This window comes from Oryzias latipes, chromosome 3 (assembly GCF_053564925.1).
Source record: "Oryzias latipes strain Hd-rR chromosome 3, Olatipes_Hd-rR_3.1".
In the NCBI taxonomy this organism is placed as follows: Eukaryota; Metazoa; Chordata; class Actinopteri; order Beloniformes; family Adrianichthyidae; genus Oryzias; species Oryzias latipes.
In genome coordinates, this window is record NC_136239.1 from 15679063 (window position 1) to 15696757 (window position 17695).

The 17695-nt window shown below is 39.3% G+C and overlaps 1 protein-coding gene across 3 annotated transcripts in view; it reads right to left on the reverse strand.

The window, feature by feature from the left end:
• The window catches only part of uacab (uveal autoantigen with coiled-coil domains and ankyrin repeats b), a 56504-nt gene that overhangs the window by 20555 nt on the left and 18254 nt on the right, over positions 1–17695 (reverse strand). Inside the window, exon 1 of one of the 3 annotated variants that reach the window (XM_078944246.1) lies at positions 269–1073. The exons of the other annotated variants lie outside the window; for them this stretch is intronic. Coding sequence (XP_078800372.1) covers positions 269–304 — 36 coding nt within the window. The 5' untranslated portion in view covers positions 305–1073. Of the gene's footprint in view, positions 1–268; positions 1074–17695 lie in introns of those variants that run through there. 3 annotated transcript variants of the gene reach the window in all.

A 17695-nucleotide genomic window follows, 5' to 3' on the forward strand; every position in this document is an offset into this window, starting at 1 on the left:
TTAAACGTCTACAACTTTTGACTCGGAGCTACAATCATAGGAAGACAGCTTCATGTTTTTAAGCTTCCATGCAAAACAAATGACTTAAAACTGACAAATTTATGAGCCAAAAGTATAACAATAAATAATCACAATACAAGACAGTCTTACTTTGCCATGTTAGACTTTACTTCCCATAAAACAATAAATAAAAAAGCACAGAAAAAAGTTGAACTGTAAAAAGAACCTGCAATAAATTAAAAGAAAACTACAAGCATCAGATACATACAAAGTGCATGGAGGTGCATTTCAGCCAGCGGCTCATTTTGGGTGAGTGGAGCTGGTCCTTGCACCGTGCTATAGAAAAGGTCGCCACTGTTCCGGTTTTCAAATGAGGAAAAACTGAGAAAAACAAAACGTATAAAAAAGATCCTCAGTGTCCTACTGCACTCAACCAGTGAGTGCCAAAAGAGGATGAGAGCACAAAACCTCAGTCAGTGCAGCAGTGGAGGGTCCTTTAATTGACCAGCAAAACCCAAGGGTTTCCCTCTCACTAGCAATGAATTTGTCAAGAATTTCTGAGCATTCCTTTGTTGCTCAGGAGCTGTGCCTGCATGTCCATCACTGCACAGCAGTTTGGAGGATTGTTAAAGGAGGAGGAGAAGGAAAAAAGGGAAAAAAATGGAGGTGGAGAAGCAGTAGGGCCAGCCCTGCCAGCCTCGGGACCTGCCCTAGCCGGCAACTGCAACTCCTCCTCTGGAGTAACAGTCAGCTCAGTGTGGCTGCTTGTTGTCCCCCTCGGATGTAGTTCCCTCTATCCTTGCCTTTAAACCTTCAGTTTAACGCTGTTGCTTTGTTATGATCGTTGTCTTCTTGAAGTCTGGGGAGTCTTCTGTTGGTAAAGGCAGCCTGCTCTTGTTTATCGAGGAGCCAGAGGTTAAAGGACTTCTCTCTTTGCCTCTTCTCTTCCCTATCAGTAGTCCCCAGCTTCCTCACACCACCAAATGGCAAGGTCAGTCCAGCTCAGTGGGGTAAATATGAAAGCTCTCAGGTTTAAAATATCACCCCCTCCCTGGTAAACAGCAGCAGTGCAGACAGCCCTGCAGACTGGTTACCTCTTTATTTTTTGACCCTCCAACCTTTCTGTAGTGACTGATAGGAAGACAGGGGCTAAGAATACATTCTGGACATTCCAGTCCAATGAGTAATGGCTTTAGTATCTTTCACCACCGCAAGCATGAAAAAGCATCAGCCAAAGAGACCTTGCTTACTCTGCCCACCCCCACACTACACTCACTGCTTGCCGCCAAGTGAAAATATTAATGTCTGTGTTGGGGGAGGGCAGTTATGGTTTACGGATTTGAAATGATGTGGGCTCGAGCTCCGAGGGGACACTATAGACCTATAAGCCCACATTAACCCAACAGAAGTGGTTGACTATCCTATTGCAATGCAGCAGAAATGTTCAATAATTACGCGACGTGATGTTCGACCTCCATGTAACGCTTTCACCAAATGGCAAATGTATCATGCAGAGTCTTTCCCACTTTTAAGAAGTAAAAAGCATCAAGCAAAAATGCACAGTGACAGCAGTCCCAGAAAAGGAGTAAGAGTATGGAGGACCCGTGTAATTTACAGACTGCATCAGCTCCTTGTGAGCTCTAGTTACTGGCCCTGCCAGACTGGCGTTTACAGAGTAACACTGATATTCACAAACATGCAGAATAACTCTTCCACATGACATGCCATATGAAGAAACAGGTGTCCATTTACAAAAGTTGCTCTCCCTTGCATAGAAACAAAGATGCCAAAATGGCCTCCTGCCATCCCATTTGTCTTTTACAAGGTTTGTGTATCTTAGGCTTTCTTATCAATTCTGTTTGAGTACTTTACAAAAGTATGTCTGACAAGCTGGAGTCGTCAGTGTTTTTTTTAACCTTTGAACAAAAATTCTTTAAATCAACATCATTTGGGTTAAAAGGTCTAAAAAATCCAACTTTAGATGAAGTTATATCATAGATAACTGTATCCAGTACTGCTTAGAGGTTTATTTTATATGCCATTGGAAGTTTGATGGCCTCCAGATATGACCACACACAAAAAAACATCTGAAAAGAATCCATTTCCCCTTGAGTGTCTAAAAGGTAGAAAACCACAAACAACAATACAGAGCTTAACTGTTAAATGAGAAGAGGAAATCTAAACTAAGCACATAGAAGGTGGGCTTAACTTTTCACCATAAACCAAGAGGTAAATTATTGCTGTTTAGAGAAGTAACTTTAGGAACGGGTTAGTTGTACAGTTGAATTAACTTTTAGGTTAACTGCTGACCTTCCAGTTGGTGCTAGCAGATGCAAAAGCTGCTGGAAAGCTTGATCTTGTCCTACTTTTGAAAACACTTTTTATTAAATTTATGAAAATCCCAGTAGGTCCAGGTTAGACTGTAAGACAAAGTCTTGCTAAAGTAAACTGTCTACAGGACACTTTGCAACTCGTTTTACTTTAAAGGGCCTATACCATGCTATTCTTAAATATTTCAGAGTAAACTAAATGATATTATATTACCCATGGCAAATTAAAGAACAAAAGTTTTATGAAACCAAACAAATCAAAACTTTTGCAAAGATGGATGTGGATATTGTGCCCTCTCCGCTGAGGAAGTGGGTGTGTGTGTTAGCCTGGGGGCGGTGCCAGGAGTGCAGACTCTTCCTGGAAGGGGCTGTTCCTCACAATGTGACATCACAATGAGAGAACCTGCTCATTTTTTCGTGGATTGGGAGGGGCTTGTTCTCAGAGTGCAGGTTTTAAAAGAAATACTCAGAAATACTTGAATGGATCAAAATACCGCTTTGGCATTGTTTTTTTGTGAAGAATTAATATTAAAATACACCTAAAAGCTCAAAAAAGATGGTATTGCATTATATAAGCCCTTTAAACATGTGTTTTTCATTTAACAAAATGAGGAAAAATGTATTTTGACAAAAATCTTTAATCTGATAACCGTTTTAGAGTGGGACACACATTAATAAAAATGGTAAATAACAAGTTGGATGGCTGAGTATTATTATCCCAGCAGTGGGGTGTGATTTAGCTCAGCAGGCTCAACAGGTGCACCATGTCCTAATGATGAATGTGAGTCTTCATTACAGACAATGGAGGATCAGGTCCTTCTGTTACACAGCATGTGTCCCCTCCTCAATTTATTACCTGAGTTAGTGCAGGCAGATGATGATTAGTACACCACAACACCAACATGTTTGATCAACGTCAAATCTATACTGTATTAGTAAACTTTGGTGAAACTTCTACTGATCAAATAATGGTATCTGTCACCATATTACAGGTCAAGCTAGATTATTCCTTTAAGTTTGCAGAGCAAACTTCAGAAAGTACAACAGACCACAAACTAAAAGAAGTGTAATGGATCAGAGTACAAACCCCACAACTAAAACAAAGAGCAGCTGTTGACCTTCCCAAAACACTCAGCGGTCTAATAGGGGTCTGATGCTGTAATTTAGTAAGATCAGATGATGGGGCCCACGGCCTCAAGTCAGATGGCAGGTTTTAGAAAAACAGATACAACTTAAAGCTTTACTCGTAAGGTTGACTTTAAAAAAGGAGACAAAGATCAACCATCCAGAAAAATCTCAAGGAAGAATAGTTACTCCTTCAAATTTAAAAGAAACCAATTCTGGGGGGTTTTTGGGGGCAAGAAAGTCACCCTTATTTGGTAAGACTATTGTATCTACAACCCAAACTCCAAAAGCAGTACACAGTAGAAGTATGGATAGAAGCTATTGTTATCTGGCAAGCTGAAAAAACGCTTTTAAAAAAACTGTATAAAGTTTTCACTGTAGTGTCATTTTTACACCAACTTCAGAGTCAAAAAGGTCACTGCAGGTTAATTCAAGTCATAAACATGCAGAAAACTCAAGCTGCCAACTATTTTTTAAGCTGAGTATGTGGAAAGTTATTTAATTCTTTGAAACCAATACTAACAGTTTTTTATCTAAAAAATATAGCACATTTAAAATTTCAATATTTAATAAATAGTTAACAAATAAAAATGAACTCTTAAAATATGACACATGCTGTCACCCAAATGGAGTTATATTATTAAACTTTTACTGTGCTAGTAAAACCTTTGCATTACCGTAACCTTCTATTTTAACTTTGTGTCACTCAGGACATAGCATCCCCTGACAGAAGATGAGGTAGGATAAGATACCTGTCTGCAAAGATTATTCTGGGTGTGTGGTAATACTTTCACTCAGATTCCAGACATCCTTGCTTCAAATTTGCCAGCAGTTTACAGGCTGAAATTCTTTTCCAACACCCTAGTTTCCTCCTCTCTCAGCCCCTGGCCAGACTAATGGGTCTCTAATGTCCTCACAGATGAACTCATCAGCAGAAAATATCTAACCAGTCATCTGACAACTGACTGAAGCCAAAACTACACATAAACTCACACGTTAATGTGTTAGGCAATAGCTGTGTACGGCAAACTGCAAACGCTTATGCGGTTTCAAGTTATAAGTATGTGGATGACAGTGATCATTGGAGTCATGTGCAATCAGACGGTGCATCATGAAACCCCAGCCTCAAAGATTTTATAAGTAATGTGTAAAGGCTTTAGGAAAAGTTGATTAATTGCACTTTTTTCGTGATGAATTAAAAAAATGTCCCAGGGCGTTAGAGCGAAACGAAATTGGTTGCCGACCGAACCTCATTTATCAGTGGTACACATCTTAGCAACCCCACCTCTGATTGGCTAGGGTCCAGATACTCATAGGTGTATGTGTGGGATTTCATTAGCAAATGCTACATTCAGAGGGAGCAGGGTAGCTACCAGAGTCTAATAAACAGAATGTATGTAGCCTCAGACGATGAAAGTGGATTAAAAGTAAGATTGCCAACTTTTTTGTCCAAAATGTTCAGATTGTTTTTTGTAAAGAAATACATTTTAAAAAAAATAATTTAAAAAAAAAAAAAAGTTCCCAATGACCATGTTTTTACTCCAGTTGCACAGCAGCATAAACTTATAGCAGCGTTGCTTTAATCATTAACCATTATAATCAGTCAAAGCAGGTCCCCTGAAAAGATGTCCCCAAAAAGTGCTGCAGCACGGTTCAGAGGCAGCCAGCCACACTCAGGCACTAACAATCCATTGTGGGTCTATTTTTTCAGCATGCTGATTGTTGTAAAACATAATTTGTATCTTAAATTTAGTATTTATTGCAACATCTTTGGTCAAACAGTGCTAAACACTGACCCACTGTGATTGTTTCATTTATGTGTTAATAAAAACGGAGGGACTATCAATCTCACCCAAAACTGTTTAAGTGTAAGCTTAATGACATCTAGTTTGACCCCTAAGTGATAGCAGGTTTTACAAACTGCACTTGTAAGATCTTCTTTTTACAAGAAGGGAGGCATGGCTTGCTTAGAATGAATGAATACAACCAAGGAGAAATTTTTTTTATTTCCGATCGAGATAGGTGGGTTATGCCGATTGCTGATCCAATCGTGTTGCATGTTAACGGTTCATTCCGATCGTGTGTCACTACTGCTCTGGTTTAACGTCATGCATAGATCGTGTTTCGCTCCAGAGAAAGCTTTGGAGCTAAAACAGGACCGACCAGCTGCTCTGCGGACGCCCGGTGCGAAGCACCGCTCCGCTCTCGCCCCACTGGCTCTTCGCCTCTCCCCTATCTTACACCCCTCACGAGGGGGGTGCTTCGTGCCTCGTGACGTCTGGACCCTGCTCGTCCGGGGTCGGGTGCCGGTGGACCGAGCGAATGGCGTCTCTGAGCAGAGCAGAACAGAATTATAACTTTGTGTATGAGGGGAGGGGAAGATGCTTTGTTACGTGTGCGTTTTGTTGTTTTGTTACGTGTGGGACTGAGACTTCGCACTGGGATCCGTCATGCGGCTCTGGGTCAGCGGCTGCCGGACTTCAAGTTCACACAGTGGCTTTGGGGCGGTGTGTGAGCTTTTCAAAGCAGAAATGCCGCTCAGTCCTTAGAAACTGTTTAAACAATCCCATGGATTTGTGTTTCCAGTCGTGTCCCGACAAAATAAAGGCAGATGTTATTCCCACATATTTACGTGCAGCCAAGATGCAGATTGTGGCATTTCCCGCATGGATTTTATGTTCAAAGGCTAAATGTTGTTAGCGCGTGTTAGCCTTCTCCTAACGGTTCTTCCAGCTCCGTTCAACAGAAAAAGCACTGACCACACGAACTAAAAATACAATTATGAGCGAACAGGCGCTTCATAACATTCATAACAGTAATAAAAGCACGTTTATAAGATCATCTCGTAGATCACCGAGCTGCTGAATAAATGTATATGGCAACTCAGTTTGTTTACAACATGACTCATTTCTTCTTCCTGTACTTTCAACACTACTGAGCATGCCCAAATGATTTATTCCGACCGAAAGTGTGACCATGTGAACGTTCGTTCTAACCGGAAAAAGTTTTTCTGATGCCATGTACACGGTTGGATTTTAATCCGACCATTGATCCAATCAAGATATTTTGCGCATGTAACCGCGGCTAGTGTTAATGTAACACAAAAACTCAAGTAAATACATATTCTTTTAATTCATGATTTATTTTGAACGAAAAAAGCCTCCCTGGCCCTGCATGCAGTATTGAACCAATTACTGGTTCTGCCCTCCTACAAGCAACAAAGAAATGCATTCAAACAACCCTTGCTGCAAGACTTTGGGAAAACTCATGAGTGTTTCACATGGCTGTGGAAGAACTTTGTTCCACCCTTCCTAGAAGTGTTGTAAATCTGCCACAATTGAGGGTTTGTTTCACCATAAACAGTCTGTTAAAAGTTCATGCTACAGCATCTTTTATGTTAGGTCCAAATCTCGTCTAGGCCTCTATGAAAACATGGATTGTTTTATTTGGAGGCATCAGTAGGTCATAATGCATAACCTAAGTGTTTGAGGCAGTGATGGCTGAACAATCCTAGGATTTTCTGGTGCAGTGCCATTTTTGTGGTTTCCTTACTTGCAGTTGTTCAAGTCCTGAAGCTGTAAAGTGGCTTCAGACCATCAGGGTTTCCACATTCTCTGACTGGTGTGGATCCTGAGGTAAAGACCAACAGTCATTCTGGTTCTGCAGAAACTTTAAATGTTTTTTTTTAGTAATGAAATCGGTATTTTGTTTAGTTTTGTCAACAGTGTAATTCTCCTTAGAATTCAACTATGGATGTGATACTCGTCTCTGTTATTGGACATGGTGACTGACCCCAGTTGACCCTTCATTTCCTTACAGCACATGTCCTGCTTCTCTGTTTGACCTCTTGGATAATTCGCTGTTTTGAACCAAGAAAGGGGCAACACTGTTTAATTGTTCGTCGTTCATGTAGAATTTAATGCTTTTTTTAGATCTTTTTGGTAATTTTACTTCAGACAGCCTCCATTCATGTGCATCTTTGGTTCAATGGTTCCGGTAGTGATAAGGCCTAAATAAAAACCCTGTATATAGCATTCCATTAAATGAGGTCCTATGATTATAGGACCTCAATGATTTTGCAAGGATATGAAGCAAGGTATTACAAATCAATTAGGGTTGTGCCGATGGACGATATCATCGTCCATCGTGATGGGTGACTGACATCTCGATGGAGAGACCACCATCGTGATGCCACGCCCCCGCCACGTTGCGCGTCGACACCATAAGCCGCGGTTACATGTACAAAATATCTTGATGGGATCAATGGTCGGATTAGAATCCAACCGTGTACATGGGCCCAGAAAAATGTTTTCAGAATATAAAAACGTTCACTAAGGTCACACTTTCCGTCGGAATAAATCATTCGCACATGCGCAGTAGGGTTTGAAAACCGGAAGGATATAAATTCCGCCGAGCGGCTTTTTTTTTTCAAAACTTTATTGAATGTAACAATTCAATACAAAACAATGTTAAACAGCGCCGAGCGGCTATATACATTGACATGTCAGCTCGGTAATATACGAGACGATCTCCTAAACGTGCCTTTAATAATGTTACGGTTATTATGAAACACCTGTTCGCTCATCATTTGAATTTTAATCTGTGTGGTCAGTGCTTTTTCTGAACGAAGCCAGGATTAGCAGTATGCGAACACGGGCTAACAACATTAGCTTTGGGTGGTGCTGCTTGCTGGCTGCACGTAAACATGTAAGAATAACATCAGCCTTTATTTAGTCGGGACACGACTGGAAACACAAATCCGCGTGATTGTTTGAATGTTTTCTAAGGACTGAGCGACATTTCTGCTTTGAAGCTCAAACCGCTGTGTGTGCTGACGATCCGAGCTGTGCTCAGACACACACTTTTAGACCCGGTTCTGAGTTCGGTTGCATGTACCCCTAGAGCTGCGGGACGGATCGCAGTCTTAAATCTCCCACACATATCACTCATGTACCCCCCCCCCCCCCCCCCCTTCCCATCAAACACAAAGCTGTAAGTCCGCGCTCCGCCGGTCCACTTCACTAGTGAAGTGCGGGAGCGGACTACTTCTTTTCTATTTTGTTTGTTACTTTTTTTGTTAAAGTCACTTCCGTCAGTTTATACTGGATCATCGCGGATTAGTCATTAGTTGGGAAATAAAATGAAAAAAGCAAAAAAACGAATAGTTATATAAGAACGAAAAATGTAAAAATACCCCCCCCCCCCCCCCCCGACGATGTCATCGTCCATCCCGATGGTTGACAGCAAACATCGTCAACGGCCAATTTAAGGGGACATCGCCCAACCCTAAAATCAATGTTGACAAGAACCTAAGAAACAAGCTCATATAAGATAAACTGCCACAAATGATTAAGACCCTAATAATAAATAACAAAATATCAAGAGCAACACAAAACATATGCATTTAGAATTAGATACAGTATAGGTTACTCGATCATCAGTGAATACTTATGGAAAATATACTGTGTCAACTAGACAATGTATTCTTGTTCACTTTAGCAAATTTCCATTGCTCCAAACCAAATGCTGAATTTTTCTTTCTACATTTCTCTGTCAACTATTAACCCTCCTGTTATGTTCGTTTGTGAGGAACAGAGATGATGTTCCCGGGTCAATTTGACCAGGTGAAGGTTTTATTAATGAAAAGATGTCTGAAACCCAAAAAATCCTAACAAGCAGTGTGAATATTTCATTACTAACTTCATTACTAATTATTCCATCAAAACTTAGTGAAATGGTATTCCTGACCTCTAACACGAAGTGGTTCAATTATTAGATAATTCACTCTTTTTTATTAAAAATCTACATGTTCAAACTTTTTTCAAATTTTTCACTACTGTAATACTTTTGAAAGACTACCATATAAAATACAATAATTTTACATAACATTGAAACAATCTTGAAATTTTGTTTTACATACATGCACTGTGAACCAGAAAAAAACTAAATCACAAAACAACAGACAAGCAATTGCAATATGAAGTTGTGTGTGTGTCTGTACATCGACACAGCACAAGAGTGACCAGTCATCACACTTTGCTTTGTGCAAATTAATTTTGAACATTTCGCACAGGTCATGCTGGTCTTGACCTGGATCCTGTCTCCGGCTCGACTCCGCACCCCCGGCCGTCCCCCCAACTCCATCTGGATGAAGCTCGTCTGCTGGACTTTAAATATGTAGTTGTAGAGTTAGATAAGTTAATTCTTCTCTATGAGTTCTGGTAATCGCCTGTCAGTCCTGGGGGAGGATCCCTCCTTCATGTGGACACCAATGAGGTTTTTTGTTTTTTTCCGGAATCCGTTTTTTTTATTATGTGTTTTTCCTTACTGCAAAGAAGGGTCTAAGGGCAGGGATGACCGTTTAGTTTAGTCAGTTTAGTATTTTCCTATTGAATTCTATGTATTCATGATCCCTCGTATTTTATGTTTTACTTTTTCAATTACCTATGCGAAGCCCATCGAGACGACTGTTGTTGTGAATTTGGGCTATGCAAAAAAAAAATTCAATTGAATTGAATTGACATGGTCACATGAGTCACTGCCATCCTAGTGGGCCCTGGCACTGTCTTTATTATTTTTTCTGCAGACAGGTTTTTCTGACGCATATTTGGGGATGACGACCAATATATTCCACCATTGTTTGACATAAATGTCTTGCTTGGAGGAACAGGAATAGCAATTCCCTCATCTGGTTCAAAATCAGAATCATTAGAATCACAATTTAGCTCAAGATAGTCTTCTGATCATGATCAGTGATGACTTCCAGAGCCTCCTGGACTGTCATTGTTCTGCTTTGGTTGCTCATTTTGTCTGCCTGGCAGAGTGTAATGTTGTAAGAATCCCATGCAGAGAATCTTTTAAATTTTTAGCCCCTCCCGTTGAGTGTCCACTGAATGTGGGTTGAGTTTTCCCGTGAGAACATAAATGGTTCCTATCAAAAGTCATAATACCTAGGCACCTGTGTGTGTGTGTCTGTGTGTGTTTGTGTGTGCGTGTGTGTGTGTCTATATGTGTGATTGGGGTGAAATATGTCTCATAGCTGCAAAGAAAGCAATACTACTTATAATGAGACATCCTTGTACCTCCAGTTTGACTGCCGGGTCAAATTGACCCGAACAGTATCTATGTGATCTAAACATGCAGGGGGGGTTTGCAAATATGTGAGATGAACCAAATTTATAACATATGTTGATTACACTAATTAAGGCAAGCAGAAGAGGTTTCATGCTGAAAAAAATACTTTTAACTAATTTTGCTAGATGTTCAAACTTTAAAACGGGTCGATTTGACCCGTAACATAACAGGAGGGTTAAATATCAGAGGGGTGTTTCTGATACCAGCATTTGCTGTTTTGCACCCCCCACCTCGACACACACCCCCTGTGAACTGTGACAGTAGACCTGAACTGTGAGCAACCGTCTGGGCATGTAGAGTGTAACTGAAAACCCCTTGAGATGGGGGGAAAAAGGGAGGAGCAGGGAAAAACAGGGAGTATTTGAAAAAAGCAAAGTGGAGAAGAGTGCTTGTAGTCAATCTGTCACTACAGAACAGGTAAATAAATACTAGAGCACATCCCTCTTGGTTATCTTTGAGTGCCTGCTGATGTTCCAGGTCAGGTATGTGGAGAAAACGGTCACTCAGTTTTTGGCATGCATAAGGAGCAATTGCTACTTGCTGTCTCTGGGTAGATCACTTTTGTCTGACAGTAAGGATTGAAACACACACGCTCCCTGGTGGAGAAAAGAATAATAACATCCAATTCACCAAATTTGAATGAAGGGAGAAGCAACAGCTTTCATTTATTGGTCTAAGTGCATTTTAATATTTGTCCTACTGTATTACAATCAGGAGATTTAAAGGAATCCTTTTTTACAAATGAATCCTATTTTTAGGGACATATGTTAAATAGCAATCTACATTGATTAGGAGCAGATTTTCATTTCAAAATAAGGGAACAGTGAGAAAAACATTAAACACCTCGAGTTGAAAGTGAGTCTGGCAGCTAAAAGGGTAATTAAGTATATCGCGAATCATAACTTTTTCTCGATAGAAGAATGAGTCTATCGTGAGTGGTCCGAAATTAATATTCGCCAGTTGCGAACATTTTCTCCTCTTTGGCGAGTAAAAGTTAGGTTAGTCGCCACACAGCTAGTAAACATTTGTGTAAACTTATTCATGTTAGTTAGCTCTCCTTTTGGTGAATTTCTTTTGTCCTCTCCCCTACAGTCTGCACGTGAGGTAAACAAACACATGCCAGACACACTAACCCCGCGGTCACCTTACCTGTGCAGCGTTCAGTTTCTAGTGATGAAACTGCGGAACATGCAGCGACTTGAACAGTATCCAGTCATAAAGCTGCTTCACTTAAAGCAGCAACAGACAGTTTAATAAAACTGCTGTTGTTAGATACTAATGCTATGATGCTTTGCGAACGAGCTGTTCCATCCATCACCTAAATGTTAAACATGGACCGGTTTAAAGTCTGATAGCATTTTTACGGACCAGACTTTAAGACATGGTGAAACAAAATCAATTCATAGGACAGTAATAAAAACAGTATTTTATAAATAACAGAATTGAATCCACTTTGTTTCAGCAGTGTCTTTATAGCATTACAGAGTCGGTGTTACACCAAAAACTGTGACCTGTTGTCAGATGTGCTGAATCCTCCCGCCCCCTTCCCACATGACAGCTGCAGCTTTAATGTCAATGATACATAATACCAATAATCCAAAACATTAAACTGTTTTCAGAATGTTTTTTATGATTTAATATAAAATGTAATCACCTGGAAGCAGAATTATGAAATTTATTGTAAATCTGTCCCTGTTTTCTCAGAATATTTGAATTTGGTTCTATAGTTACATCATACCATTTATAATCTACTTTTATGCCATTTCATTTTCTTAGAAACATTCCGATGGCAGAGGTCATTTCTGTTTAAAATACTGTTATAATTTGGCCATTAAAAAATATGCTGGTCAGTAGATAAAAATTACATTTCGGCCCCTGTGAGGAGGTATAACAATTATTTCAAATTCGACAAAAAACAGAGTAACATGTGCAGAAGGTGCAGAAATTGTGCAGAAGGTATGTTCCTTCTAAAACTGAAAATACCACGAACCTTTTTTTTAATCACCTAAAGCAGTACCACCAAGCAGGTTCAATCTCAGACTGAAATAAACAAGGATTCTCCAGCAAAAACAACAAAGGTAAGACCTGCACAGCAGCAACAGTCTAAACTACCAGAAGAAATTCTCAGAATTTGCTTTTAGTTCCTAGCTTATTGTGAAAATGTTGACAAAATTGTATTTGTTCTGTAAAACTTAAAAACATTAGAATTTATTTGTAGAGTTAAAATTTTGTAATTTGTAGAGTTAATATTTTGCATTTGAATAAAACCCCTAACTTCTCCAGAACCTGAACCTCTGTCCCCCCCTAACGCCCCTTAAATGAGTTTTCTACAAAACCCTCAATAACAGCTACTACGTGTCCCATACAATCAATTACGGTTTATCAAACTGATTCAGTATTCACGTCAAAACTGTTAACAGGAAATATAAAAACTTAAAACCAGTACATATTCAAAACTCATTAACCCCCCCCCCCCCCCCCCCCATGAACCTGAAAACAATAGCAATAGGTCTTAACTGAATCTGGCACTTTTAAATGTACGCTCACTTTCAAACAAATAATTTCTTATCCACAACTTTATTTTGGATCATAACCTAAATGGCCTGTTTTTAACAGAGACTTGGAATTGTGGTTCCACTAGTTCACTGTCTGAAGAGACTCCACCCCTTTTTTGCTTTACAAACAAAGACAGAAAGCAAGGACGGGGTGAGGGAAACTGCTGCAATCTTGTCTGCTTTTATTGGTTGTAAAGACAAAGTGTCTAATGAACATCTTTTGAATATCAGGCCATTGTTTTTAATAATCCCACTGTGTTGTGTTTGATAGTGTACAGACTGTAAAGTGTAACTCATCTTTAATTCTGACTTTGCAGACCTGCTTTCAATTATTCACATAGATTTTAGTAGAATCATTAGTTTGGGCGATTTTAACCTACATGTGGACGATCCTTCGGACTCACATGTCCAACAGTTTTTAAACATTTTAGCAACATTTTTCTCAGCATGTCAGTGCTCCCACTCACAACACGGGTCATACTCTGGATCTTTTAATCACTCGTGGCCTGATGGCCCCTGTGATCTCTGTTGTGGATGTTGGCATCTCAGATCACTTGTGTGTGTTTTTTGCTGTCAAAGGTTTTGTCAGACAGAAACTTCCAAAGAAAACAGAAGGCGTTGTCTACCCCCTGAAGTGGCTAAAAAACTTCACTTCACATCTGGAAAACAACCAATCAAATTCAAGTTCATCTGTTGATTTATCTTTCCAAATTTTCAATAACAAACATATCAACATTAGAGAAGGTCGCTCCTTTAAAAACAAAAAACAGTTAAAACTAAAGCACCTCCTCCTTGGAGAACAGATGAAACAAAAAGACTTAAGAGAATCTCCAGGGGTGCAGAACAAAACTGGAACAAAACAAAAATAACAATTTATTACCAGATCAAGGAAAATGTAAACAAAATACAGCAACTTCATTAACCCTTGTGCTATCTTAGATGACCCCACCCTTACTTTGATGTGTTCTCCCTACCATGACAAAGGTGGATAAAGGTGAAAAGATTTCATGTAATCCATGGACACCAGTGAGGTTCACAAATCATTGAGGAATACTTTTCAGAATTAATAGCAGACAATTATTCTAAACCAAAGATGATTATTTTTTCCCCATTGATTGATTAATTAGTCCAATCTCTTCCAGTCCATGTTCTATTCTCAGCAGTTCAAAATGAGAAAAGTCTGCAGCCCACTTCACGGATAAGATGAATAACATTGGATTTAATATCACCCAATGACCACTAACAGTTCATTCCATTACATTCTCTTTGGTTTGTAAAAACACACTACAGTTTTGCCTTGATTGTTGCTGCAAAGCTTAGGAAAGTAATTTCCCAACTTAAAACTAAAACCTGTTCTCTGGATCCCATCCCTACCTCACCGTTTAAGTCAGTGTATTCATCCTGTGAGGAGGAGCTCCTGAACATCATTAACCGCTCTCTTCAGCCTGGGATCTTCCCCACGTTCTTAAAGACTGTTTTAGGGTGGGTCTACCCTAAAGAAGAGCAGTTTGGATGCTTCAAATCTAGACAAATACCGACCAGTGTCAAAACTGCCCGTTTTAAGCAAAATTTGAGAAAAACTAGTTTTTATTCAATGAAATGATTTTATTAATACAAATAATATTTTAGAAAAATCTCAGTCTGGTTTCAGACCCCATCACTCCACAGAGATGGCGCTGGTCAAGGTTATAGGTCTCTCAGGTCTCTCAGCTCCAACACTAACACAAAGAAAACATCCGTTTTAGTATTGCTGGACCCGGACGCAGAATTCATCACAGATGACCACTCAATTTATTTTAAACATACTGCATGACATGGTTGGAATCACTGGAACAGTACTTAGCTGGTTTGAATCCTAACTCAATCACAGGAAGAGATTTTATTGTCATGTAAATGATTCGTCATCTGGGAGGCAGAGACTGACATGTGGTGTGCCACAAGGTCCAGTCCTTGGTCCTAAACTTTTTAACCTTTATATGCTTCCGCTTGGTGATGGCATCAAGAGACATGGCATAAACGTTCATAGTTATGCTAATGACACCCCGTTATATGCGACTGTGTCTCCTGAGGACCCGTTGATGCCCAAAGTTGTATTTTAGATATTGAAACGTGGACGGGAGAGACCTTTTTAAAGCTCAATCATGACCGAAACAGATATTTTAATTGTAAAAGTCTGCTCCGTGAAAATATAGTCTGGCTTTAAACCGGTTTGTGATCAAATGAAGGCGACACATGGAACAGCTCATTAGCATAGCATCATAGCATGATAGCATCGTTACATTTAGCATCAGCATCTAACAACACTGTGGTCTCCAAATCAACACTTTTTAGCAAACCTTCTGTTGCTGCTCTAAGTCCAACAGGTTTTTCCTTCAGTTCTTTCTGGATCCTGTTAAAAGTCGTCACACGTTCAACTGTTTTATCATCTTAAACTGAAGCTACACTGAGGAAACTAACAGAAGTTATGGAGGTTGAGGAGAGCTTCTCGCGGCGCGTGAGCTAGTGTTTCTTTTCTCAGCCTCGTGGAAGTAGCTGCCTTTTGCTTGCTGCTGTTTTCACATCTGCACTTTGCTGCAAAATTCAATAACAAAAAATAACAAAAGCGAAAAAGAGCAGAGAGCTGAGAAAATAAAATCTCGATTTTCCCCAAAAAGAAATAACCTAAAACAACACATTCAAATTAACTAATTAAATTGATTAATCTCCCAGCCCTACAGTGGTTTTATTTCAGAATGAACTTATACCACTTTTAAAAACAATATTTCCACACTTTTCTTTTAATTAAATATAAAACAGTAAATAATTAGCTGCATTTTTTTATTTACAAAGCAAAGCCTGCAAAAGCCTTTTTCAAAGAACCAACCATGAAAGGTTCATTCAGCCTTTTAATGAAACCACTGAACCAACATGATCAAGACAGTTTAGAAGTTTACAAGTCAACATAAAAAATTGGAAGATTTGTCATTTAAGATGCCCTAAAATGCCTCACACATCATTTAACCCATGAAGAATTTTAGAAGTTTTAGTTCCCTCGAATGAAATATATTTCATTATATTCTGTCAGATCCATAATGGAGACATTCTTCTTACTTGTGGGTCGAACAATTTTACATGACTTATAACCCAAAGGGCAAAACTTTTTCCAAGCTACCAAGAGACTAACTACCAGGGCAAAAAGTCAGCTTTTTAGCCGTCCTCATCCTGGGAACTTTGCCCTGCTACAAGCATGGAAGAAAGATTAAGGAAACAAATCTTAAATACAGCGCACGTAAGAAATTTGGTCTCTTTTATTTTTTATCCCTGAGGCGCTTCTTGCTCTAAAGAAACACATTTATATTTCTTGTGAATTTGAATAACCAAGGTTTTGATCATACTTTGTTTGCAAGTATAAACCATTAGTGAAATTCCATCAGCAGCAAAATAAGCAGATTGGGGTTCTGGACACACAATGTGGCTGAATTTATTATTAATGAAGCTAGTTTGATCATGTGGAAAAATAAATAACTAGCACCAAAACAGGACAGATGGAGCTGTATGGGGAAAAGGGAAAAAAAAACAGACATGGGCCAAAGAGTGCATCAGTTTCTAACACATTAAAGTCAAATAAACTGCAGACTATTCGTGAAGGGTAAAATATCAAGGCAAACTACACTTACATTTAAGCAAATGTACCTCTTCTTCTTTTTTATTATTTTTTTTATTTAGAACGAATATACTTATACCTGTTATGAATCCAACACCGGTACAGCACAGTGTTGTTCTGCTGAAGGAGGCATTGTAAAGACAGAAATCGTTTATGATCTCACCTCAGGAGGACATTGGCTTATGCAACAAACTATTTGGGCATGCCTGTACTTGGGAACAAATAACAGTGCTGCAGCTTGCATAGCCAGCATTTTCAAGTCACCCAACACAAAGACAGAGAGGGGGTATGAAAACAAGGAACTGGTTACATGGAAGATAGTCAAAATAAAACATTCACCACTGTTACTTTAGACTATGTGTGGGTCGAAGTCAGATTGATTCAGACATTCCAAACATTTAAAAGCAGCCATCAAAGTGACCTGATTAAAGGTCTTTTTTAAAGAATGCTGTTTGGAAATTGTGTTTTAAAGAAGTTAAAAGAAAATCTATAGCTAGAGTCAATTGTTTGAAGATAAGGATTAGTTACATGTGGAGCACATCTGGACTTGTTTTTTCTAACACTCCTCAGCACTACAACTCATGACAGAAGACAGCTTCCCAGAAAAGTCTCGTCTTAGCATGTGAGCTCTACAAATAGCTTTATTTAAAGAAGACAACTGTCCTTTTATTCAGCAAAATTGGATAAATGAAATATGTAATGTTAAATTATGCAGTTAAAGCCGCAGATTCATTGGAAATACAAATCTTTACAATTCTATCACCCTTCTCAAGTTTAGGATAACAGCTTTGAAAAGCATTACTTGCTGCACATTGAAAACAGCAGGATGGCTCGGCTTGCTGCAAGTAGGACAGGTGCACGAGAAACCAGGGTTTGATTCCCAGGGGCCAAAATGAGCTTCATCCAGT